This window comes from Chelonoidis abingdonii, chromosome 7 (assembly GCF_003597395.2).
Source record: "Chelonoidis abingdonii isolate Lonesome George chromosome 7, CheloAbing_2.0, whole genome shotgun sequence".
NCBI lineage: Eukaryota > Metazoa > Chordata > Testudines > Testudinidae > Chelonoidis > Chelonoidis abingdonii.
In genome coordinates, this window is record NC_133775.1 from 65,185,623 (window position 1) to 65,212,927 (window position 27,305).

General features: G+C 41.1%; 1 protein-coding gene across 1 annotated transcript in view; it reads left to right on the top strand.

The window, feature by feature from the left end:
• The window catches only part of DNM3 (dynamin 3), a 327,480-nt gene that overhangs the window by 15,235 nt on the left and 284,940 nt on the right, over positions 1 to 27,305 (top strand). Inside the window, 1 exon segment of the mRNA XM_075067972.1 lies at positions 19,912 to 19,985. Within this exon segment, the coding sequence (XP_074924073.1) occupies positions 19,912 to 19,985 (74 nt within the window).

Here is a 27,305-nt window from a genome sequence, read left to right on the forward strand (position 1 = left end):
ATGGCCCTCTGCCATGTACATTGGCCAAACTGGACTGTCTCTACGTAAAAGAATAAATGGACACAAATCACACATCAGGAATGGTAACATACAAAAGCCGGTTGGAGAACACTTCAGTCTCCATGGACATTCTATAACAGATTTAAAAGTAGTCATACTTCGAAGAGGAACTGCAGAGCTACAATTCATTTGCAAATGTAACACCATTAATTTGGGCTTGAATAGGGACTGCGAGTGGCTTGCTCACTACAAAAGCAATTTTCCCTGACTTGATATTGACTCATCAGTTATTGGGAGGGGACCACATCCAACTTGATTGAATTGGCCCTGTCAGCACTGGTTCTCCATTTGTAAGGTAACATCCTTCTCTTCATATTTATGCTTGCATCTGAAGAAATGGGTTTTTTACCCACGAAAGCTTATGCCCAAATAAATCTATTAGTCTTTAAGGTGCCATCGGACTCCTTGTGCCTTTTATTTTTTTTTTAAATTGATTGGACAGTCATTTAGTTAAAATTATCCTTATCTGTAGAAGGCAGATTAACCCTGAAAGATCCCTGTTACTGCGAAACTTAAGCCAATTTCAAAGAAATCATGAACTGGTCACTAATTGTATTACAGCAAAGACACTGGAGCACCGTATCTGTTCCCTGCAAGTTACTGCACCAAGGCCCTGGGTAATTGGCTTCAAAATTTGGGAGATAATCCCCTTTCTCCCCCCAAGTCCGGTAATGCTCCATATTCTCTTGCTTCACTTAACTTGCTCTGAAATTTTCTAGGCAAGATCATTTGGTTGCTGTTAAACTTCAGTATTAGAGTTAGAGAGTAGTTAGTATATGTTAGGGGGCTTATTCCTTCCCCTCTTACTTCCCTGGTCCTTCTCGCATGAACAGAGAGCAACAATACCTGAAGTCCAAAGGCACAAACAATTCGATGTTTATTGGGGTGAACTTCCAGCAAGCATGATTCCAGTTTCCTTCCTTAGTGTCCCCCTTCCCAGCTCTGACACCACAGAGCCTTGTCTGTGTCCCTGTTCCTGTTCCCATCCCCTGTTCCCATTTCCCCCTTTAGCAAAACATGATTCCAATTTCTCCATTCCCAGTCCTGGTTCCCATTGCCTCTCCCTCCCCCCGATTGACTTCAGACTATATAGTAAAACCTGAGTTTTGCTTCGCTATTCCTTAACCAATGATTTTACTGAAATTTAACTAACCAATCCTAACATATTGTAACATGGTTATTTAACCAATTATACTCCTCCACCTTCATTGGTTTACACCCAACAAATTAATTATACAGCAGACAGAAACAATTACAGAACCAGACAGAGACCATGCAAATAAACATACAAAACAATACAGAAGTAGGATTTTACAACTATATCTATACAGACATAAGGGTTTTTTAGCTGTATCTATTGATAAGTGAGTCCTTACCAGACAGGATGCTATTAAACTAAATTTCCTTTTATATCTTCTAGGCTCTTCTCTTTCTCTGGAGGTGATAAGGCTATCAGGACAGGATTGTATTCCTAATAGCCCAATAGCACCTTATTTTAATGTAACTAGTTTGCATGTGAGGATGTGACCATACACTTCCCAGCTTATGGCTGCCTAACTACATCTTAGCTAAAGGCGTTAGCGTGTCACGGTAAGAGAAGGCCATTACACAAACAGTGATTTTGATTCTTTCTTTTATACTTCTATAACTAGCTAAGCAATAAAAATACACCTTAATTCTTAAAGTATAGGCCTTTGCAGACAGGCTTGAATATCTATGTCCTAACAGTATATAGCCATACTACAGACCCATCTGTGTTAGAAATGCAGTATGTTATAGCCACCGATTTGAAGGTTTGGGAAATTTTATTGATTACTGGCACTATTCCAAAAAAACCCTACCTTATATTTCTGTGCAGGGAAAATTAATGGTTGAAATACCACTAAAGACTCTTATATCAGGAAAAATAGTATAGAAATGTCCGCTGGGACTGTTACATTGAAATGAATGATAAAATGTTGGAAAAAAGGGGCAATTAAATATCAGTAACTAGGGAAGAACTCAGTAATGACAAAAATAGGTCTAATGAGCATGAATGCACTTGTCAGAGCACTGGTTTGATCTGGAGAATATATATACTTTTGTAGAGTTACTGGACAAGACCAGTATATGCTAGAAAATCTATCTGAACAAAGCAAATGTTCTGTACCATAGCTTACTGGACCTGTTACAAACGTAACATTGTACAAGTGTCATCTCCGTAGTGGCATTTTTTGGTGAGGGGAAACTGTTTTCACTTGCTTTGTAGTCATGAACTGTGAAACTATGGCATGTTGCCTTCTAACTTGTTTGCCTGCAAGTGTTAGTGTTGACAATGCTGTTCTGCTATGCTACTTTGTCGTGGATGTGAAGGTTGGAAATTTCAATTAGAAATTGAACTGCCAGCCTTGGTTTAAGAGCCTGTGCTGAGGGATGAGAACATTACCTAAGTTAGATCTCCCTCCCTCAATTATTTGTTGTATAACATGAATCTAGCTAAAACTTATCCTACTTTGCAACATGTGAAAGGGTGCAGTGGAAAATTGGCAATACCAGGTCTTCAGCAAGCAAGAAGTTAACTCTCGCTTCTCTTGTGCACATAAATGAAGGGAGAAGATACAAAAATCTGCATCAAGGCAGGGCTCCAGATCTAGACTTTCAGGACTCTGTTGAACCCAAGGCTGGGAGTTCAGTTTTGGTTATGGTGTAACTGGTTTTGATTTATGGTTATAAAGTTTTGCTCCTGATAAAAGACTTTACTGATGTTTTATTCCTGCAGAGCCTCACTAGTTTCCATATCTTCTGTCTTAGTTCTGTGGAGTTGTTTGCATTGCTTTTTAGTTTCAAAACAAGGCAATAAAAGAAAAATGAAAGCAATTGCACTACTTAAATTTAAGTGTAAATTTCTTATGTAGAAATAGGAGATGCACTAAAGTATTTGTGCTGCTTGCAAGTGAAGGTGATGGTGTTGGGTTCCAGTTTAGTAGCTTGTTCAGATAAATGTGTTGGCACTGGATATGAAATACAGTAGGTACTTTTGCACAAGATATTGCCACTTCGAAATCAGTACAAGCTAATGTTCATAGTGTGCCATGTTGAAAAAGTTCAGAACAATGAGTAACAGTGGAGAAAGTCCAGTTAAAACTGTTGATTTTGACAGAATTACTTCCTACTGCAATTAAAGCTACATTGTAGCATTTGTCAGCTCTCTGGGATAAAGAACATAAGAATGGCCGTACTGGGTCAGACCAAAGGTCCATCTAGCCCAGTATCTGTCTACCGACAGTGGCCAATGCCAGGTGCCCCAGAGGGAGTGAAGCTAACAGGCAATGATCAAGTGATCTCTCTCCTGCCATCCATCTCCATCCTCTGATGAACAGAGACTAGGGACACTGTTCTTTACAGTGTTGCTGTAACAGTGGTGTTTATGTGTGGAATTTATAACATCTTGGTGCATAGGTGAAGGGATTTCTTTTGTTTGTTTGGATGGAAAAACCTTTGCACTTAAAACAGCTCTTGCTGTTAGGCAATTTGAAATCCCATTGAAAGTCTTTGGGATTTAAGCTCCCAGGTGGTTAAGGTGTTTTTAGAAAATTGGATTCAGGAGCTTATGGAAATGTTTCTCCAGAGTTAATATTTCTAGACCCCTTGTAAAGCAGGGAATTGTAAATATATTTACATAGGAGGGAACCGGTTTGTTGGAGAAGATTTAAATACTCTATTTTCTGAGAGGACAGAAATTAATTTACTTTAATATTAGTGTTTATTCTTTGTTTTCAAGTCAATTGACTGCATATAATGAGATGATTTTTTCCTCTCTTTATAGTTGACTTTCTGGAATTTGCTCCCCTCAATTTGAAGAAGTGCCCATACAAACCCACCATGAATTCATTAGTAACTGTCATGCCATTGACACTTTATATGGACTGACAAGCAAAATGAACTTTAGTGATTCCTTTAGGAGGCCAAGTTTTGAGTTTTAATTGCTTATTCATTACCACCCTTCTGCTTCAATGAACACTTCCGGGGGCTTTCCCATATCTTTTTCTTTGCTACAGAAAATACTTCAGGTCACTGCTCTAGTGTGATGAATGCAAACACGTTATTTAATCTTCAGTCTCCTGTTGTCCTTAAAACCTCATAAAAGATGTTCTCATTAACTGTTTCTGTCAAGGCTGAATCCCCATTCTGTCACTCCAAGTGTAGAAGGTGGGGGCCCTCAATGATTCTAAAAATTAACACTTGCCACTCCAGGCTTATATTACACTCCCGAGGTTACAGTTTTCTCTGACCTTGGCTTGGTAAACGCTGCCACCACCCAAATGCAAAAAACCTCCTTTGAATCCAGGAAGGAGCACTTGGGAATTCCGCCCTGTGGGGTACTCTCAAGCCCCCTCCATCCCCGGGAAGAGCTGAGAAAGAAAACAAAGGAAATTAGCTCTGGCTACCAGCTAATCAAACAACATGTACAAACCTCTTAGGACACCAAAAATCCAATCTTGTTCTTAAAAAAGGTACCGGTAAATTTTTATTAAAAACAAAAAGGGAAAAATACATCTGGAACTTAGGCTTTTTGCTAGATCATAATTACAAAAATTAAGCACCCAAAATAGCTTTCTTAGGGGTTCAGCTTAAAAAGTTACAAGCAAACAAAAGCATCTGGGGTTAGCGCAAAGAAGAACCACAAGCTAATAAGAAATAAAAAAAATAACCCTAGTGACGTCTTTTTAGACATTTCCTAATTTTACTTGCATATCTGAGGCTCCGGATGAGTAGGTTCGAGGTATGAATTGATAATCTCTAATCATACCTGGCTTAAAGCTATTTGCAGCATTACTGCTGTGTGTCCCTGCAGCCCAGAGAACAACAGAGAATTCTTTCCTAAACGTAAAAGTTCTAGCCCTCCCATTGGCTCTTTTGGTCAGGTGCCCACTCCTTTTCTTTTACCTGTGGGCTTGTTAACCCTTTACAGGTAAAGCAAGCAGAGAACAGCTAACGAGAGGGATTTTACAGCTAAGTGGCTGGCTGGGTATCCATCAAATAAAGCTACCCCGCCCCTCCATGTATCAGAGTTTCACTATGCATATCTTGGCTTGTGTTTTTCAATGTATTGTTCTCTCTTTATAATTCATGGGTGTCAGTTACCATGGGCAGAATCAGATTGAAATAAACCCCTGTGGTTTTTGGCCCACAGAATTCCAGTGTAGTTCCTTCTCTCTGTGCAGTCTGAAATGGTGTTTGAGGCTTGTTCTTCTGTTGTCACGAGCAGTTATTTTCCTCAGTGACCAAGAAGAGCTACAATGGCTCATTTAAACTGCTGAAGTAATGGAGCTGTGTGGTAGCTCCCCTTGAACATGGAAACTTCAGATTTGAGAGATCTTAAAATTTTTTAAAAATAATTTTAATACATTAGAAGATTCCTATGGTTTAAAATTGTTGTTATGATTACGACAGTGGGAGACCTAATTTATTGATTTAAATGATTTAGCAGTTATTTTAAATCCCATGTTGTAAATTTTATGTGATATCAGAGAAGATCAAACGTTGGTTTTTAGCTACAGCAGTTTTTTTCCAACAGTGATACCCTGCAAAAAGCAAAACCAAAACATGTTGGAACTGAAGTGAAAAAAAAGCAGAATATTAATCACAGTGGTTTGATTTAAATTTTGTTTTACAAAGTTAGATATATCAAGTTACCAGCACTAGAAAAAATGTTGAATGCAGTTAGAAATCTGAGATTCCAAGTCCTGGTTGCTTGTAATATATTGTCTGTTTCAAACTGTCACTTATCCTTTGGACCACTAGGGGTTTTCTGGCACTAGACCCAGACCTCATTTGAGTGTAAATTTTTCAGTCCCAGATTTCCTGGATGTCCTTCATTGATTCAACATCAGTCAGCCAGAGACAGATTCTAGAGGGGCTACAGGCACAAGACAGGTAAACCTCCCTTGTGACATCTGGTAAGAAGAAAAGCCTGTTGAGGTAAAGATTTAACCTCCAGCAGTCCTCTGACAATAAATGGCAACATGTTGTGAATATGGCTATTTTAAATATTGCTTTAGATCTTCCTGTGGTTTCATTGTTCTGTTGTAACTTGGATTTTTACACGGGAATTACACACAATCTGAATCTGTCAGATGTCTTCTGCTTATATGTATCTGCATGTAGTAAAACAGCCTTCGCTCAAATTTTCCATTTTAAAATGTGTTCTTGGCCAGATAGCTTATATTGGAAGTTTAGACTTAATAGACACAGAGGGAAAGTACAGTAACCACTAGCTTATGCAGGAAAATGTAAACACTTTCATAGCTCTTTGAGTAAAGAGTTTTTTGGCTCTGAAAATATTTAACTCTGAAAATAGCTGATTATATCCTAATGGATCACTGCATTCTGTGGCTTATGCATTATTTAGACAATGCAGTTGGAGATTTGGCTGCCTGCATGTCATTGGAATTTGGTGAGACACTGATATATTCAGCAATGGGAGAGGCGGTGTGCCTTTAGGAAGATTGTTCTATTATACTCCGAAGCACTTTATCTGAGAACTGTGTTGCTGGTAAACTAATGCATTCGAATAATGTTCATAGTACATTTTAATGAAAAATTCTAGGGAATAAATATCATGTTAAAAGGAGTTTGGCTGACTTTGTGTTATGGAACCTGTGCCTTTAAATGAGGATCTCCTTTGATCCTGTCATTATAGCTGAGCAGTTCTCACCTGGTTCCGAAATCCTTGCATATTAGAAATAGTAGGCCATCCAGGTGCATTATATTATACAGTGAGGCATGCGGTAATATTGCTTTATCACAGATGCCAACTCACTCTTTAAATGTTCTAGACCTTGACTATTTGAGAGAACTTTTTTCTCTCCCTAGTTGCTTCGATATGAGCAAACTTCATAGCTGGAAGTCACCTCCTAGGTTAGATGCCATGGTTGTAAAAACACCTGAGTGTTCTGCCTACACTGCAGCCCCTCCATTACAACCACTGGTGGAGCTCACCAAATAAATTATGGGAAGTTTGTTTAGAGTACACAAGACAACTGAGATAGCTGACATAATTGCTTTGACAGTCTCTAGGTTTAACCACAAGGGAACTGCTGGCAGCTTGTTTTCTGTGAGGGGCCCTAATCTTAGGAATTTGTTTCTCCTCTTGGTCAGCCAGAACCCAAGATTCTCTGTGTACAAAGCCTGCTGCAAAGCCCACTCTTTTCCCCCAGTATCAGGAAGGGGGGAGAGTTGGCAAAGTGTGTGTGAATTTAGTTGGGTTATCAGTAGTCCTGCAAATGCTACTTTGTAAACATTTGTTTTTACTACATACGGCTTCTAGAGCATATGGATATGATCTTAAAAACGGAACTATTATAGACCATACTGTGGATCTGGGGTTAGTCCTTGCTGGATGAGTACCTAAAGAATTAAACAAAAAGTGGAGAAAATTACTTTAAAATCATTTTGGCATGGAACCTGTTACTTAGTTATTACTAATATAATGCCAACAAACCCTGGTTGTCTGTGGGCGGGCTGCGGGACTGAACCTGGGACCTCTGAAGCTTAATGCATGTGCCTCTACTGCATTAGCTAAAAGCCACATGGCCATTAGCTAAGGCTGTAGCAGATTTATTAATCTTTCTCTAAATGGTCTCGGTGCCACTAGATGGGACAGACACCACACCCAGGAGGTGTGTGGATTACACTAAGACTCCTGGGGTGAAAATTTGGTACCAATTGAAATCCATGGCAAAACACCCATTGGCTTCATTAAGGCTAGGATTTCAGCTCAAGAGTTACAGATCATGTTTTCTAGAGTATTATGGCTGCAGCGCTTGGAAGAGGCGTTGGACACTAAACGTTTCTTTAAGAGCAGCACCTTTCTCAGCTGGAGGCTAGAGTACTGTGTAAATGTCTACCTGTGGTTCCAGCATTGTTCAAGAAGGGCCTCCAAGGTGAAATCCTCGCATGTGCATATTTCTGCCATCTATAATTGATAGTATGTTCAGGGAAGAGACACTAGTTCCCCATCCTCTCTGTGAAGACTGTTCAGTTTCCCACTTCTGCAGTGAGCCAAGCACAGACCAGCTGCACCCACCGTGGTGTGATTTCTCCTTACTGTTGCAAGGGTTAATGGATCCCCTTTTGTGAAAAGGAAAAAGTGTTCCTGAAGCTGCTTCCTTTCAAGATGAGACAGCGACAAAGAACCATCATATTGGTGCAGTAATGGAGGAGGACGGTAATGGAATGCTAAGCTGTACTATACTGTTCCACTACTAGGTGGCATGTGTGTGTAAAATACCTTATGTAAGCTAATCTCAACTATAGCTCGCAGAGCATTAAAGGATCTTAGGATGAATGCATCTGGAATGTATGTTACTCAGAAGTAAGCTCTGTAGTGAGTCTATATCTGAGCATGACCTGGAGTCAGAAATAAATGAGTGCCAAAGGAGAATAGAAACAGAAGGAAAACTACAACAAAGGTTGTAGGATCTCGTCAATATGCCACTCTTCAGTGCTATAGAGAACTTTAGCTTTGACAAACCTTCACAATGGATAGACTGGAAACAGTATTTTGCAGGATTTCAAATCACAAACAAGCTCCACAATGAAACTGGAGATATACAGGTATCTTTAATTTATGTTATGGGGATGCAAGCAGAGGTTATCTTTAAATCTTTTGCCTTTACTGAAAGGCAGTCAAAAGATGACTATGAAAGTGTTCCAGCCATGTTTGATACATATTTTATACTTAAGAGAAATGTAGATTATGAAGAGCATGTTTCCACCACACAATTCAAGAACCAAGGGAAAATGCTGAATGATTTATAAGAGCTCTGCATGTATTGGCTGAAAACAGTGAGTTTTGGAACTGAAAAAACATGAAAATATCAGACAGGCTGGTTATAGGGTTAACAGATAAAAACCTTTTACTGCAGCTACAATTAAAAACAGATTGAACCCTATACACAGCTATACAGATAGCAAAGCAGTCTGAACTAGTCAAACCGCAGAACAAAAGACAGGAGCAACTTGGAAAACTTGAAACTAGCTTAAGTTGTAAACAGACACTTGAGTGTTAACAGTTATTATCATAAAACCCCTGAAGCATGGAGAGAGAACTCTCAGACTGTGAGGAACAAATTCCAGCCTACATGTACAAGGTGTGGAAAAAGTAATATCCCATGAGATGATGCATGTTCTGCCAGAGCACATGATGTTATAAATGCACAAAATATGGAAATTTGTAGCTGTTTTCTGCACCAAAGTAGTCCGGGAATTGACCTATGTTACAGACAATCAAGGACCATTTTTTCTGAGATCTATGACAGCCCTCCTGGAGAGTGAAATTGAATATTTGTGGAAAGGCTGTTGGCTTTAAAATTGTCTCAGGGACAAACCTCACAGTCATCTCAAAAGGGACTTACTATCACCTTCAGCTCCTTCTGGAGCTGATATCTCCTGAAACAGCTCTGACAGGTCTGGAGGTGTTCTGAACTGAATGTTGGTTCACCACAGCAGCAACTTACAAAAACAAAAGCTGTGCATTCAGAGTGCATGTGATCAAAAGACCACAGGCCAACAGCCTTCTCAGGTGCAATGTGGCTAATGAGAAAGGTGGAGGAGCTTGATGGAATATTTGGTGATGGTGGACTTTTGAAAGGAGAACCCATACAAATAAAATTGAGACAATGTTGAACCATATAGTGTGTATTACACCTTGCTGGATTCTTATCCCATTACTTCATAAAGGGGAAACTGAATTAAAGACAATGGAGTGAATTGGCATAACTGAGAAAATCTCTGTGCCAACATATATCTTTCCAACACTGGATGACTGTCTCCCCAAAGTGAAAGAAGCTATAGTATTCTCTAGGCTGGATACCTCAAGCAGATTCTGGCAAATTCCTTTAGCCAAAGAAAATGCTAAATTGACTACATTTTCACAAACTTTGGGAGCTTTTGCTTTCAAAGATTACCTTTTGGGATCACCAATGCCCCTGAAAATTTCCAAAGAAAGGTGACCGAACTGTTAACGAACACAGATGGAGTTGTTGTTTTCCTGAATGATATTTTGATGTGTCTTTGATGGAAGAACTCAACAAAACCCACAACGAAGTTCTACACCTAATCGTTCACTCTGGACTGAAGTTAAACAAGGAAGTGTGTCTTTTCCGCCTATCCCAAGTCAAGGTTTTGGGACAGACAAACAAAGGTGGAATCGGTTCTAGGCCTTAGAAAGTAAAAGCATTGAATGCACCAAAGAAAGTACCAGAACTGAGATGTGTATTAGGGATGTTAAATTATCTTGGTTGATACCTTTCCACAGTGACACAGAATGAACTGGTAAAGTCCAGCACATCTTGGCTATGGTTGCTTAATCAAGCAATTGTTTTAGAAAAGCTAAAAGAAATGATCTCAGCATCTCCAGTTCTCAAGTACTATGATGTGAAGAAACCCATGATGGTCAGTATATATGCAAGCAGCTATGGCCTAGGTGATGTATTGTTGCAACAACATGACTCTGAGTGGAAACCAATTGCATTTTGCTCTCTCACACTTACAGATGCAGAAAAACAATATGCAGAGATTGAAAAGGGGTGCCTGGCAAGCAAATGGGCATGTGAGAACTTTGAAAAATATCTGTGTGGATTGTATTCATTTACACTGATAACTGACCATAAACTGCTTGTAAGCCTCATCAGTGGAAAAGACCTGGATTAAGCACCACTGAGATGCCAATGTCTGTTGATAAGGTTAATGCGAATTAATCCAATTGCTAAATATGTTCTGGGAAAAATCTGGTAGTAGTAGACGCTTTGTCATGGAGCGCAGCATCGCACTCAGCTTCTCGTGAACTTGAAGATGACTTAAAGGCATACATGGATGCTGTGGACACATACAGACTGGTGTAAGAAAAAAGACTATATCAGCTACAAAAAGCAACCTTGATAGACATGCAACATGAAGAAGTTCCAAGTTACACTAGGACTGGCTGGTATTGAAAGGACGCTATGGAAGTGACAAGAGGCTGCTTTATGGTACATGGACAATTAAGAGAGTCAAATGGACTCATGATCAAAAAGTGATTGCATTATAATTGCAATTGAAACAACAGGAGAAATCCTAAACCTAATCCATGAAGGACATTAAGGATTAACTAAATGCTGTGAACGGGCCAGTCAGTCAATGTGATGGCTGGGCATCAGCCAAGGACGTAAACTATAAAATATCTTCACATGAAAGTTGCAGAACTAACAGATCAACACACACAAATAACCTTTATTAAGAAAATCTCTACCAGACAGACCTTGGAAGAGGCTAGCTGCAGATTTATGCAAATTCAGAGGACATCGTTATCTGGTTGTAGTGTACTATTTTCCCAGATATAAAGATAAATATACTTGAAAGACTTAACATGTTGCAGTGTTATCAAGCAACCAAAGTGCACTTTTGCTCACTTCGGTAATCCAGAACAGCTAGTGATGGACAGACCACAATTTGCAGCAGAATTTAAGTAATTCCTAATAAAATACCATTTTACCCAGATAACCTCTCCATTCACTTGTAGGTAGAGAGAGCTGTCCAGACAGCTAAGAAAATCATACAGCAGGAAGATCCATTCCTTCCTCTTCTGAGCTTACAGATCAACATCAATTGTGGCTACTGGATGTAGTCCAGCACAACTCTTGATGGGAAGACTACTCAGAACCAGCTCTGGAAAATCGCCTGTTAAGTGGCTAGACATGAAGATAGTAGCCAAACTGGTTGAAAAAGAACTTATGTACACTTTTATAGCAGATATCACTTAGAGAGCTGCCAGATCTGGAACCTGGTGCCCATGTTCAAGTCAAAGTGGATGGAGAAAAAGGGTGGACAACTGGAGCTGTCATAAAGGAAAAAGAAATCAGCTCCCAGATCATATGTGATCGAGACTGAGAGCGGAGAGTTCTGCAGAAACTGTCAACATCTATGGTTTGTTCCTCAGAAAGAACAATCAACAGAGAAGACTCCACAGATGGCAAATGCAGAAGAAGACGATTCCAAATCGACCACAATTTGTTGTTGCAACTAATGGACAGCGAGATGACTGAGTTGTTACACGTTTGGGTTGTGTAATTAGAAAACCGGTATGATTCAGAGACACTTAAAAAACTGATACATGCTGAAGTTCGAAGATATCCTGATGGTGTAAATTTTGCGAATGGTAGGAATATAGAACATAAAGGGGAAGATCTAATGGAATGCTAAATCATATTATATTGTTCAGCCACTAGCTGGCACTGTTTAAATACCATATTTAAACTAACCTCAGCCCCACTAGCAGTGCATTAAGTGATCTTCTTATGAGCACATCTGGAGAGTATCTTGCTCAGAAATAAGCTCTGTAGTTAGTCTATATCTGCTACAAGAGCATGACAAGAACAGAAATCCCTGAGCATCTATCTCCCCACCTTATTTATAGTTCTTTCCTTGCCAGGTGGTGAATTTGCCTTCCCTTAGAATTTTTGTTCCTAAAGTTAATTCAGAACGTCATATGAATGTACTCATTATTTTACTGAGAACTGTTTACTTAGCAACAAAGGAAATTTCTTTCTCTTGATGTGAAAAGAGCTCTGAAGTTGTATCTCTTTCATTCATGCAACATTTGGAAGTCCAAAGAACTCCTTGTTTTGAAGGCTGCAGTAGGGGAAAGACACTAGCGTTATATTCTGTTGTCCTATTATGAAGCAAAGAAGCTTAAATCCTAAACTTGTAAAGTGTCTTTATTGTGGTTGTAAGGATGACTTTCGATCATGCTACATGACAGTGCTGCAGTATTTAAGTCCAGTTTACCACAGCATACAGGTCTGGGTTGAGATGTGCGTTATCTGTGTTTTACATTGTTGCCATCTAATTCTCAGCATATTCTGGGGGAATATTCTGATCTTTCACTGTATGGAGAGGCCCAGTGGTTAGGGGACTTGCCTGGGACTTGGGAGATCCAAACTCAGTAGTCTGCTATTTCTACCTATGGCCTGTGCTATACAGGAGATCAGCTCAGTTTATCACAGCGGTCCTTTCTGTCCTTAGAATCTATGTTTATCTGGTTGGTGCTCCAAGCTCCCCTGTAGGTATCCCCTCTGGGATACCAGTGCTTGCTATGTACACTGCTTACACACTGTACAGAGGATGTTAGAGGTAATTATTTTGGTTTGTAGTCCTCTCCCCTGCTATTCCTTCTCGTGCTTGGAAATTATATTTTCTCTTTGTTCTGTGAGATGATGTTAAATCCTGTTTTTCTGATAAGTGGAGTGATAATATTATGTGAAAATGCTATATCTGCATATGATGAGAGAAGAGAAGACTACAACAAACAAGTACCAAAGAATAATGTTCTCTTAGTGCATATTCTTTAGGATGGTCTGCAACCAGGCCTAGATGTCTTCTCTCAACCCCATTCTTTTAATTATGCCAAACTACAGCATAGCTTCACATAGTGATCAAAAGTTTCAGAAAATCACTATCTTCAAATCTACAGATGTGCCACCTGGAAACTTGAGGACTAGCCTCCTTTAGGCTCTACCAGAGGAATCTGTTGCATGTTGATTCAATCCTGGTGTATTTCCTTTCTGTGACGGGACCATTTTTTAGTAACAGCTCAACCAGACGGGTGTCTGAACTTTGTCAGATGCCCCCGATGTGGTGCTCTGCTCTACGTTGATAAGTCAGCTGTGTGTGTTCCCTCTTGTGTGCTGCCCCGGTTCTGCAGATCACTGGCACAGCAGACCCTGAGAGAACCCCCAATGACCACAGACTCCGATAAGGTATGAAGGCACCCGGCCAGCTTTATTGTCAAATGAAGCACAATAATAGTTTCTAGCAGATTCTACAGGACATGCTACGAATATGTGCCCCCTGACAATGTACACAGCTCAGTCAGTGGTGGGACACTCCACTGCTCCCTAGGCCAGACAAAGACACCGCCCCAGGGATGTATTCTTATACACAGGTACAAACAAGTTACGCATCACTCCTGACGTATTGAGACGTATTGAGATGCAACCTCTCTATGTAGCAAGGTACAGCCCCTCTACGCAGTAATGTGCCACCTCTCACTTTGTACATGTTGGTTTGAACAAAACAACTCTATGCATCATTTTACCCTTCTGCCCCTGTCTTTAGGATGGGTCAAACTGTTCCTTGTTATGTGTGTGGAATGTGCAAGTATTGGAGTGTTCTGGTACCTTTTTAGGTATGTGTATTTTTGTAACATCTCCCCTTTCCTTGCCAGCTTCTGTGAACAGGGCCTGCCTCTGGCTCACAGTTTAACTTTGCTTTATGTTAGCAAAGCCTTGACCTTTACTTTAATTCAGGCATTAGGCCTCATATCAGGCCTCTGATGCAAGGGTTTATGTTTCAGGGCCTCATCTTACTACATGAACTAGTGGACCTCTCTGTGGAAAGAGAGATACTGTATCTTCATTTTAGATTATGTACTTTTGCAGAGTTTATCCCATAGTGTCGCACATTTGTCCACAGAAATCTGAATATGATACCTTGCTATTTCTCTTCCCCAAATGTGAGAGAAAGTATGTTACAAGTCAGACACATACAGAACCGTATATCTGGAAATCCAGTTTCCTTTTTGTAGCACCTTTTTTGAGAAGCAGAGAAAAAAAGGTGCATAAAAATACTATTTTCTGATGGATATGAAACTGTATATTAATCTTATAAAGCACAAGGTCTTTATGAGCCCACTAGAACAGGGATTCTCAAACTTTTTCTTTCTAAGGCCCTTCCAACATGCTGTAAAAGCTCCATGGCCCACCTGTACCACAATAATTGTTTTTCTCCATATAAAAGCTATGGCTGGCATTAAGGGATAGGAAGCAGGACAGTTGCCCGGGGGTCCACACCATAAGGGGCACCATGAAACTGCATGGTGGTGCTTCAGTTTTCTGCCCTGGGGTCTAGCAAGTCTAACTCCAGCCATGCTTGGTAGACCCTCTGAAACTAGCTCACAGCCTCCCAGGGGGCCCTGGTTGAGAGCCATGGCACTAGAACATATTTACTTAGATCGGTGTCTGTGACATTGAGACAAGCTTTTGAGCTACACTGATTTTTGTAAATAGTTATTGTCTAAGGTATTATGTAACTAATCACTGCAGCTTTAAAAAATCTGTGATATCTGTGTATTAATGTGCTGCATTTGTATTGAATTACGCTATTTTTTATTAAATGAAGGGAAAGTTAAATATCTAACTGATTGTGCTTTTGCCTGCAGGGTACACATTTGTCTAGGCAATCCAATGAACTGGTGTTCATTTGAATGTGCTGTCTTTTTATTAGAGTGTGCGGGCATTCGTTTGCACAGTCTATTCTAATAGGTATACATGTGAAGATGGGTCTCCAGTACTTGCATTTTACCTAGAGATGGATATTATTTCTTTGTTTATGTAAGCATTTCCCAGAGGTGGAGTGAGAAGGACTAGCCAGAGTGGTGAATGGAGCTGCCAACAGGCCTTTCAGTTGTTCTTAAAAATCACAACTTTTTTTTTAAGTTAGGGCCTATCACGACAAGTAAATGCTATCAGATAGGAGAAAACACCTTCAGAATGTGTCCTGAATGTAAACGATGCAGCAATGTTGGGCTGAGTTTGCAGAGAGCCTGAAACAATAACACTGAGATATGACCTGCCCCATTAATTTCAGTGGATGCTAACTCTGATGCCAAAATGACGCTTCGGATCAGCATTTCCCAGAGATCCTATCTTCAGGGACATAAAATGAATGCTGTCTCAGTTATAAGCATAGTATTGCTACAATAAACCACAGGAGGGACTCTAACTTGGAAGGATTTGGTACTATGTATATTGTTGCGCATGGAAACGTTTCTTGGTACATCAAAAAGATACCACACGAGATGGACTTCGCACAGTAAGGCTGCTTCTGCCAGTTTAAGGCAAAAGAAACTCTGTCATTCTTTTCCCTTCTTAAGAGGGACTCCTCTTGCTGAGTTGAAAAATCATTGTGCCAGCTGAACCTTGAGAGTACCAATGCGTGTGGCACTTTAATGGGCTCTTCCTCCTTGCACCTCTCAGCATCAGTTGAGAAGAGGTTTAGAGATGCCAAGGCTTTCTGTTCATTAAGGGGTAGTTTGTCCTAGTGAATTTGGAGGACACTACATATAGGGCTTGGCTACACTCGAAACTCCAAAGCGCTGCCGCGGGAGAACTCCTGCGGCAGCACTTTGAAGTGCGAGTATGGTCATGGCTCTCCCAGCGCTGCGCGTACTCCATCTCCCCGTGCTCCCAGTGCTGGGCCACTGTTTACATTGGTGCTTTGCAGCGCTATAACTTGCTGCGCTCAGGGGTGTGTTTTTTCACACCCCTGAGCAAGAAAGTTGCAGCGCTGTAAAGTGCCAGCGTAGCCAAGGCCGTAGAGGACCCTTGAAAATTTTATGGTTAGGTGTATTAAAGGACCCTTTTCCTTAGTGTATTATTGGTAGGTCTGGGGTGACTGTCTCCTCTTTCTCCCGAAAGACCTGTGATTGGACATGGAAGAAGCATGTGGTGTGATGAGCTCCAGCTCTTATGGATCTCTTCGAATACCTTATAAGGGGCCTACACTGCTTGTCCGGTTGAACGCAATCCAAAGGCAGATTCTACTCCACTGTAAAAGGATAAAATGGTCAACAAGTGAACCTGAGTCATACGTGGACAAGTGTCTCTTCAGCCCTTTGTTCCCAAGTGTGCCTGCTTTTGGACATTTTTTAAAATCCATGTTAGGTTTCGTGGGATACCCTACCTTGGACAGAGCTGGTGAATGCTACTTTCCAGCTAATAACCGTCTGTGCACTCAGGTTCTTGTAAATGGCATACCGTTTCCTGGTGGCAGTCTTTTCAACCTGAAGAGCAAGCAGTGCTTCAGACTGGCAGAAGAATCACTTTTTCAGATTCCTTTCCAAAGTGGCAGTGGTGTTCCTCCATAATGGCTCTCATCAATATTACACCAATGCCCACATGCTCATTCCTGGGGAGGTTCTTTTCACACACTTGTTGACAACTCCATGGTGTTGTACTTGAAGTGGACTAAAGACCTTAATGCTCACTCATGCTTTTTCTTTTAACACATGTTGCTTGGGCAATGATGTCCGGAGGGGATCCATGTCTTAATGCCTGACTACATGTTTTAATACTGGATGGCTTTCAGTTAAGTCATGTCAGGACATGTATGATACAAGGCAGGGCAGCTTCTGCTGCTTATCTCAGCGATGTTTCAATCATAGTCCTGTGTGAAGCAGCCTTGTATATGCCATACTGTTGGCAAAGCTCTGTTCCTTAGGGCTTGTCTATGGTATGACATTGTGACGAAACTTTTGTCTTTAATGGGTACTTTAAAAAGCCCCCCCCCCACAAGTTTTGCCAACACAAGTGGCAGTGTGAACATGGCTTTGTCAGCAGGAGCGCGCTCCTGCCGACAAAACTAACGCCACTCGTGGGGATAGAAGTATTTTGTCAGCAAAACTGCTGACAAAATACTGACAGAACGTTCACACCCTCTGACTTTTAGCGACAAGGCTGTGTTGACACAGCCTTATCACTAAAAGCTGCATAGTGTAGACAAGCCCTTAGATTCATCTACCGTGAAGAAGAGTTACTATGTTGTTCTGCAGAACCTGCCTTGAAGTAAGAGAGTGCTGTCCCGCACGCTCCAATCTTTGTGCGTAAGTATGTCCTATATATGTAATTGGCCAAAAGTTTGGAGAGATCTTTTGTCTGGATGTTCCTTAAGCCTCATGATTTTGGCTTGCCTATGGGTTGGAGAGCCTGGGGCTAAGCCAGCCCTGATTACAGGACATACCACACCTGGGTTGAATCAGATGATCCCAAGGTAAAAGGCAGTAGGAAGCTGCATTGAGGGAACTGCAGCAGGAAGTTGCAGGGAAAGAGGGTCTTCAGTCATGGTCCCTCAGGATGGGACAGTTCCTTAGGAACTAGAGGCTAAGCACAGCTTAAATCTGGGTGGAAGATTGTTCATATTTCTTTGAAAACTTTGTTAATTTAATGGAAAACCCAAACCCCTAAGAAGGGCTGTGATTGAAAGAGAGACTGGAGTTTGTTGAAGGAGCCCTGGTGAAGGGGAAAACAGGAGTAGAACACAGCAGAGGTTTTCCTATCCACCAGGGGCACCCAGGTTGTGGCCAGCTCTTTTGTGGGGAGATATTTTACTTCCTCCTCTAAAAACCACAAATAAATACAAACTTTTTGGTACATGCAGTGCTGACTTTGTGCCAGTCAGTGTTTATCATTATACTCTTCACTGTGGGACATCCGTCACACTAGTCACTCTTCAGGAGTGAGAATCCTTCACAGATGGTCTTTTTAGAAAGAAGATAACCTACTTACTTTGGGATTCTACTTCTTTGAAGATGTCTTCTTTCAGAAGCCACTCTCACAGAGCCTCCCCCCCTCCCAGCCCGAGCGCTTGGGGATGTGAGTGATGGGGTTTACCTGTCCGTTACTTACTCTGGAATAATCTTTTTTTTTTTTTTTTATGTAGTCATTCACAAACATTTTAAAATGGAATTAGAGATCTAGAGGAGCTCTTGCTTCCCACTCTTGAAAGGAAATTATAGTGTGTTCTGGGTCCTCTGAGTGTAGAGTGTCTTCAGTAGGGCAGAGCCTGTGAGTCAGCCTGTAGGTATCAGAGTTTAAAATATCTTGAGAAGGAGGGGGAGTTTTCTGCATGATTCTTAGAAGACCCAGGAGAGCAAAGCTAGGTAAGCGGATGTGATTCTGCTTCTCTTAAAATAAGGCAAATGCCCCATTCCTTAGTTCCGCACCCTGAACTGTAAGAAATTGCTGTGGTGGCTCAGCATGAGTGAGGTGAGGAACTATGGAAATTGCCAACAAGGTGGAAAGAATTGTTGTTCCAAGTCCTTTACCGTCATTAACTAACTATGGTATAAGGGGTTCATGGCATAAGGGGAGGGAAGGGATGGGGGAAAGGCAGACTGTGGGAGAACACATAGAGGAGCCTTGAAAATGTTATGGTTAGATGTATTGACACATGAGGGTCTCTGACCCTGAAAAATTCCTAAAAGCAAGCCTTTCAACTCCCTCCCAATGAATGACAAAATTCTCATGATTTGGGTGTGGAAATGTTAGAGGAAAAATAGATGCAATTTAATTCTTTTAAAGATGAGAATTATATCTGAGTTCTCTTGACTGTCAGTCCAATTCACTTCAACTAGAGTGAGTAGCCAAAAAAAAAATCCAAAAAACCTAAAAGATTCCTTAATTTGTGAACTGTTCCTTTGACCCTGCATTTTAAATCCTGGGTTCCATTAAATTAGCTGGATGAAAATTAAGTTTACCACGTTTTAATGTTTAACAGGAGTTTCTCCCTTATGTACTATAATTTTTTTTTTTAAGTGAAGATTTTGGTTTGCTGAAAACTGTGTTCAAATTACAAGCTATGTCTTTCAGATTTTTAAGGGGCTTCCTGGTCCTGCTTGCAGGCTAGGGGGCTCTGTAGAGAAGTGTGTGATCTGGGCATGAAGCAGTCAGTCTGCAAAGAGCCAACCTAGAGCAAGGTGGGGTGAGTTGTGCTGCTCTGCCATAAGAAGTTGTTTGCTCTGTGCGTGGCTGATTTTGGCTCTTGTGTGTTGGGGTTCTTGATTCTAAGAAATAACATTGACTTTATGTTGCAGCATTCCAGAAAGTATTTTATTTTTTAATCTAACTTCTCTATGTGCCCGCTGTGAATGTAACAATGGCGTAGTGTCTTTTTGTTTTTTGTTAAAGGAATGATTCATATTGGTAAAAATTCCATTGTCCGACTTTCTCAGTTGTGATCATACTCCCCTTATTTACATTCTGATTTTTCTTGTAGGGATTTTCTTCCACGAGGATCTGGAATTGTAACAAGGCGACCATTGGTTTTACAGCTTGTCACTGCCAAAACAGGTATTTTATCTGATGTATATTCCTCTTATATAGTTCAGCATCAAAGTATTTTTACTTGAATGTTTTTTTTAAGTGTTATAATCCTGTCAGTGTGAGGGTTTACACCAGTCTTTTGCGTTGTAAACAGACTATTCAAAATAGTGTTTGCCATGAGGAAGAAAGGTCCCAACACTGCAAACACTTACACACGTGCATGGTCCCATTGAGTTCATTGTCCCATCTGGGCCATAGTTTGTAATTATTTTAGAGCATGCCTTATTTTCATGTAGCTAGTGGTTGCTTTTAATAGCTAAATGTGAAAAGTAGGGGAAAAAGGTATATTATGTACTAGTTATTTTAGAGAAAAAGAATTACCGTTAAATATTAGATTAGATATGTTTGTTCTCAGTAACCTGTAAAACTAGGTTTAACAAAATAAAATATAACCAAAATGGACATACAGGGACTTCAATTTTGCCCTCCAGGGTAGTCAGTGATAATTGCAAACAGCCTGTTTTCTCCAGTAACTTTTCCATGTCATGAGTTGTGGAAATTTCTGGAGAAGGGCAAAGTTGGCAGTAATAGAAGTTCCTGAATCAAAAAAATTATCTGACCAAAAATTATACTCTATCTTGGACACAGTATTGTGTATTCAAAACTGAACACATTTGTCAGCATTCATTAACTTATGCTTATCTAAGTGGACTTTCATCTGCCATTGTGCTGTCCAGTCTCCCACTGTGTTCAAAGCCATCCAGAATTTCTCATAATCCCACTGGTTTTTAGTAGCCAAAACATAGTGTTCAGTAAACTTCACTAGCTTGCTCTTGACTTAAGCCTTAAATTGCTAAAAGATGGTAAATAAAAACAAACACTACATTAAGAGTGTTCAGGTGGCAAAGGCAAGCACTCAGAAGTTAAGAAATGCAACCTTAATTTAGGTCGCTTGTGTGAATGCATTATTACAGAGTCTTGAATTACTTGATCAGATACTATCTTTCCATAGGATCCCTGCCTCATTCAGTGAATGGGTTATTAATCAAAACTTCTTTTTGTCTTCCTCATTCATTGTGTAGTCTGTGCTAAGTGCAAAATTATTAAGGTCCTCAGTGGTGTGCTTCGTAAACGTTAATGAGTTTATCTGCACAACACCATTGGGATATTGGGTGATTTTATTATCCATGTTGCACAGAAAGGAAAAAGGTAAACAAATACAATTGTTCAACTGTATCATCTCTACCATGATTCTCAGCAGGGTATGAGCCATGAATGTTCAGCTCTGCAGCAGACTTCTACCACTTGTGCTATAGGACAGCCAGCGATAGTAGCTGGTATCTGAAAAGGGGTGGAGGGAATGGGCTGTGTGCAGGGTGCTTAGGTGGAGGCCAGTCCAGCATGCCCTAGAGAAAAATTGAGGGATCTACCCGTTCCCCCTAGCCAATCCTTCATATTCCTGAGGGGGGCATGCCCCAGTCTTTTGGGAAATGCTGGCCTATTTATTAATTTTTCATTGTTATACAATAAGACTTTGCTCCTTTTTCGCTTGTTTTTCTTTTCTTTTCTTCTTTTTTTTCCTTTAAAAAGAAACATCAAGTAAATTGGATCCCCTGGGTCACCTTTATCTGTTTCTCCGATTTAAAAAATAAAGAATCCACAGCTATAGCAGATTAGAGAAGCACAATTTTCTCTGACAGGAGAAAGGTTTGATCTTATCAAGTTTATACTTACCTGACTGTTTATACTTACCTATTAAAGATAGATTAGTACAAGTTTCCCCAGTACTATGAAGAGACTCTCCAACCTGTAGTCCTAGGATCTTTCCTGGCTCCTTTTCTATTAAAGTGGAATAAGTTTTTAAAAAAAACAAACCTATAATGGGGTGGTGCCATGGTTCTGGATACCCACGACTGAGTCCCCTTGTTACCCCCTGCAGCCCTTCGGAGGCTTGCTTGTGTTTAACTGGGTGTTAGTTCCCTTGTATCACCAGTCTGTTAGCCATTCAAGCAATCTGCAAGCCCTTACTTTGTCTTGCAGGTTAACAATAAATGCATCCCAGTCCTGACCCCCTTCAAAGCATCTCCTGTAGTGTCTAGCCCCTTATCCACTGAACACTCACAGAAATACCACATCTGCTGTCCCCAAGGGAATAGTGTACACACCAGCTTGTATGATTCATCTTAATACCACATCACTGAGATATATTTACAGTGAAAACCACAATAAGTTGATTGTCAAAGATTCAAGAGACAGTGAGTAAGGATAACTGAAACAGGTTAGATATAAAACAAAATCATAACATGCTTTCTAGAGACTAAACTTAATTTAACAGGCTAAACTTCTGTCTAAAGACGTTTATCTTACCCCGCAAGTCCTTTGCAGTGTTTTCAACCCAGGTTGTTGAGATTCTGTTTTCATGAATGTAAACATGCTGTCTGTTTTCTTCCTAGGTGCAGAATGGTGGGGTATCTTTGTTCCTCATTTTTATAATCCAGTCAATGTTTCAAGCCTATTGCAAGATAAGGTTCACTTCCCTCATTGTGTGCTCTTCCTGTCGACTTCATAGCTCTCTGACTCTGTATTCAAATGTGCCATTGTGAGCCTGGCTTCCATTTAAGACCTCACATGAGATTCTTTGGTGAACCAGAATGTACATACTAGTATCAGGATATTCTTGTAACCCCCTTGCCAGCTGGGTCACAGGTGAGGGACACCTTTCTTAATATTGTCAAGGGGAAGGAGACTTTATGCGTGAGTGGAAGAAGGTATTAGCAACTCGTATTGAGTTGTGAAGTTGGGGGGTTTCTCAGGTGTTGAGGGGTTGGTAGATGGCGCTAAGGGCTAGGGATGGGATTGGACTGGTGGCAGATGGCAAAAGAGGTTGAGGGTTTGGCAGCTCAGGTGTTGTTGCACACTAGCACTGCTTGCAGACTCTGGCAACTGGGAACATGTTGTAGAAGGGTATTGGAGGATTTAGCCACTGAGGGGTGTCCTAGACATTGGTATAAGATGGTCTTGCATTTGTGTGGGAAGGGATGGATCTTGTGTGTCGGCTTGAAAGGCAGTGGACTAGGAGTTTAAAATGAAATACTTCAATAATGAACAGATATAGCTGGTGGAAAACCTACTTTTAAGTGGGTTTTTCTGTGCTTTCTCTTTTAAAAGCAGTCTTGGCATTTACCTGGATATATTGTAGTGATCCATTTGGGTCTTGCTGTTTAGTCAGATTGATAGTTTTATGGTGGGAACAGAGATTAGCTTAAGTATTGCTCATATATCACATCTTATGCCCCTAGTACTCCCATAGCTGTATAAATCTTGTATTTTCTTACAGCCTCAGGCATGAAGAAAAAGCCTTTCATTAAACATTGTGAGTGACATGAGAGCTCTTAAGCAGCTGGCAGTTTCTCTTGACCAAGTCTGATGATGTCAGCAATATCTGGGGTGTTTTGTTAGGAGAAGTAAAAATCTGGATGTCATGGGTGATTTTACAGTTGAAAGGAAAGTTCTGCTAGAATTGTTCTGATTTGAGACTCATATCAGGGCGGCCCAGCTGGTTTTGAACTATAGTTGCAAACAAAGTGGACTGCATTTGTAAATATATTCTATACTACGCCAGCTTCTCCAAAAAAATGACAGTTTTGTAAATGTCCGGAGACTCATCAAATGCTCAGTGCTGGCCACAAGAGAGAGTTAATATTCATTGCATGTGCAGCATATGGACTCTTGAGAGATTGTAGATAAAGTCAAACATATTACTCTCAAGCAAGTCAACAGCTCATGTTTTAAGTGAAGTGCTTTGTCTTTTTTGAGCAGAGTGATGGAGGATGTGACACTTTAAAAACGTTACTGAAAAGTTGTACCAAATGGACATGCACAGTCTTTGTTCTGTGGTCAGCATGAGACAACCTATTCTTTATTTAGCTTTGGTTACCATTATTCTTAATGAAAATGAGAGAACAGGGCCTCCTTACTACATTATGAATGCATGGTGAACAATGCTTTTGTGTTCTATCTGTTTGGAAGCTGTTATTGAGTGAAAACAAATACAGGTGGCCTCATAGTACTGTGAGTGAGACTTTATATTTAGTGGTGAACGGACTTATTTTGGGATGTATTATGGTGGCCACCATTATTACAGGCTTCTCTGAGCACTGCCTGAACTGATCCCTACGCTGGGTGATGTCTGCACTTCAGCGCGCAAGCTCAGAAGTTTCTGGGTAAATCTCCATTGGGCTGTGTGTACATCCTATTCGTTTTGTTGAAGCTCAGGGTAAGTTTTTTTCTGACTGCCACATACATTGAGCGGAAACTTAGTGGTTTTGTGTTGCTACCCTGTTCGTCCATTACAGAAACCTTCGTCCCTTTGAGACTTCTGCTCCCAGATGCAGTGATGGCTCTTCAGAGCCTAGAAAGATGAGGCGCAAATAGAACCATGAGAATATCTGACACTGTGACTGACCCAGGGCCAGGACATCTCTGGCATTGGGCAGTTCCTGAATATCAGGAATGTTTTCTGTGCCAGGGACCCTTGGGAGCTTAGCTTTCAGATCCATCAGGGCTGAGTGCCTTGGCACTGGATCTGTTTTAATTTCCTTCATTGCTGTGTACCTTATTGTTGGGTTCTGTAGTGTCAGGAGGAAGTCTTCTATGCCAGATGCTTCAGCATCACCTGTTTGGGTACTTACGGTATTGGATGTAGGGTTGGTTACTAACTGTTCCAGTTCCTCCTTTACCACCTGTGTATTTGGTCCTTTCTGCCTATTCTTCTATGGTTCTGGTCAGCCCAAAACAGATGGGGCATTGTCTTTTTTACAGGACAGGTCCTTGTGTTTTGGTCCAAGCAATGGTGGGCTGTCCAGGGCCTGGTCTCCTATTGCTTTTGCCAGTGCACTGCTGCAATACTTTTTAGATGCATCTATTAGACCACACACATTGGTTTATAATGACCACAGATGGCAGTCTTTGGGTAGTTTAGGGTGATGAATCATCTAGAGTGTTCCGATGAAATGGTATTCTAGAGCATATAATTCACACAAATGTGTTAGAACTCAGGGATGTGAGGGGGATGCTTTTAGCTTTCAGAAGCTGTTAGACCGAGAACTCCATGTTTCTTCAGGGCAGACAATACAGTGGTGGTGGCTTATTCTAACCCCTCAGAATATGTATCTGTGGGATGAATCCAATCCCCTGTTTCTCTATGTAAAGAGAAGCCTTGATATGGAGGTCAGCCATCTTTCAGGGAAGTCTGTTGGGTGAAAGAAGCCCCCTTCTTGCAAGGGTTCTTAAACTGTGGGTTGGGACCCCGAAAATGGGGTTGCCAAGGCTGATGTTAGACTTGCTAGGGCCCAGGGCCAAAGCCAAAGCCCAAGCACCGCCGCCCGGGGCTGAAACAGAAGCCAAAGCCCCACTGCCCAGGACTGAAGCCAAAGCCTGAGGGCTTCAGCCCTGGGCAGGGGGACTAAAGTTACATTCCCTTCACCAGGGCAGAAGCCCTGGGGCAACTTTGGCTTCCCTACCTGAAACAATGGGTCTTGGGCGGACTTGGGCTTTGGTCCTCCCTGCCTGGGGTCATGCAGTAATTTTTGTTGTCAGAAGGGGGTCACGGTGCAATGCAGCTTGAGGACCACTGTTCTGGATTATAGTGTTCAGATGTGGAGAGTTACTCTCCTTAAACCTGACTTTGTCTGCTTTAAAGACAAACTGCTCTGGTATTTCAGCAACTACCATAACCCTCATATGATGACTTTGATCTCGTAGAATGCCTGTCTCATGTACTTTTCTGTTCCTGGTCTCCTTCCAGGAGGAGAGCTACATTCTCTTTTCCTTTGCTTGTGCTCTTAAAGAACCTCTTCCCTTCTCTATCCTTAGGAATTAAGTCTCAACACTTAGCATGATCTCAGGTTAAGATCATGGGGGCACCCTTTTGGTTTAGTGGTCTGCTCTTCCCCCCACATCTCCCCTGACCCCATAGCTGCATATCTGGAGTCCCATTTTAGGCCCATCATTTTCATATAGAGTTGGTTTCTTGTCCTTCTGCTGGTTTCTTTGAACCTCTGAACTCTGTGTCCTTGAGCCTGATAACCCCTGAAGTGTTGTTCTTTGTAGCTATAGTTTCTGAAAGAAGGGTTAGTGAGCTGCTAGTTCTTCTTTTTGATTTTTGTCCTGTCACGGACATGCAGCTTTCTAGTGGCGAGGAAACAAATGTGTTTGAATGTAAACATTCCAAGTAGTAAAGGTGAGAAGTGAAATACAGGACGTTCTGCATGATATACTTTTAGAAAAAAGACCACTTTTAAATTTTTCCATGAGATACAGTGGTGCTGTAAGAATTTTGATAGTGCGGGTGCTGAAGGAGGAAACCATGTATTTTGATTGTTATTACTACTTCGGCACCCCTAATTCCAGAACCTGTGATGAGATATGCAGCTTGGAAATCTTTTAATGCTAGGTGTCTGGTCTGGCTAAGAAATGAATGAGGTCAAATATTGTTTTTATGGAAAGTATATAAATATTTTTAAAATGTTGTGGCTGATTACGCATCTGGGAGGCAGGATGGTTCTGTGACTAAGGCAAAGGACTACGCATCATGAGAATTAGGTTCTCTTCCTAGATCTGCCACAGACTTTTTGGGAAATCTTAGGCAAATCACTTTATTTATTTTTGCCTTAGTTTTCCTCTTTTGTAAAATTGGGATGATCCTACCTAATTACATGGGTTTCATGGGGTAAGGGGAAGTGCTTCAGATTTTCAGTGACACCTGATAATTACTGAAGAAAGATCCCTCTGGTTCTCATCAAAAATAGACAGCATAGCACCACTTTACAAAATTCACCTTGCAATATTGTGCTACTCTGTGCAGTATGAATCATGAGTGTAATGGAACCCCCTCTTTGAACCTTTATTGGATATTTACTTGGGTTTTTTGTTTTTACTTTTCTTGGGAAGATTGCATCTGTGGCTCGGTGACCCTTCAGGCAGGCAGTGTCCATTAAATAACTTCCTTTGTACAGCTTCAGAATTCCTTTCTCAGAGGGCCGGCTCCAGGCACCAGCACAGCAAGCAGGTGCTTGGGGCGGCCAACTGAAAGGGGAAGCACGTCCAGCTCTTTGGCAGCGGATCCCTCAGTCCCTCTCGGGGGGAAGGGCCTGCCACTGAATGATGAAGCGGCAGTGGTAGAGCTCCTGCCGAAGTGCTGCCCACCACGGCTTTTTTCTCCGCCGTCACTTGGAGTGGCAAAAATGCTGGAGCCAGCCCTGCTTTCTCAAGTAATATTGCCATTCCATCTGATATAAGACATCTGACATCCCTCATGTCCAAAGCAATCTTATCTGAAATATATAT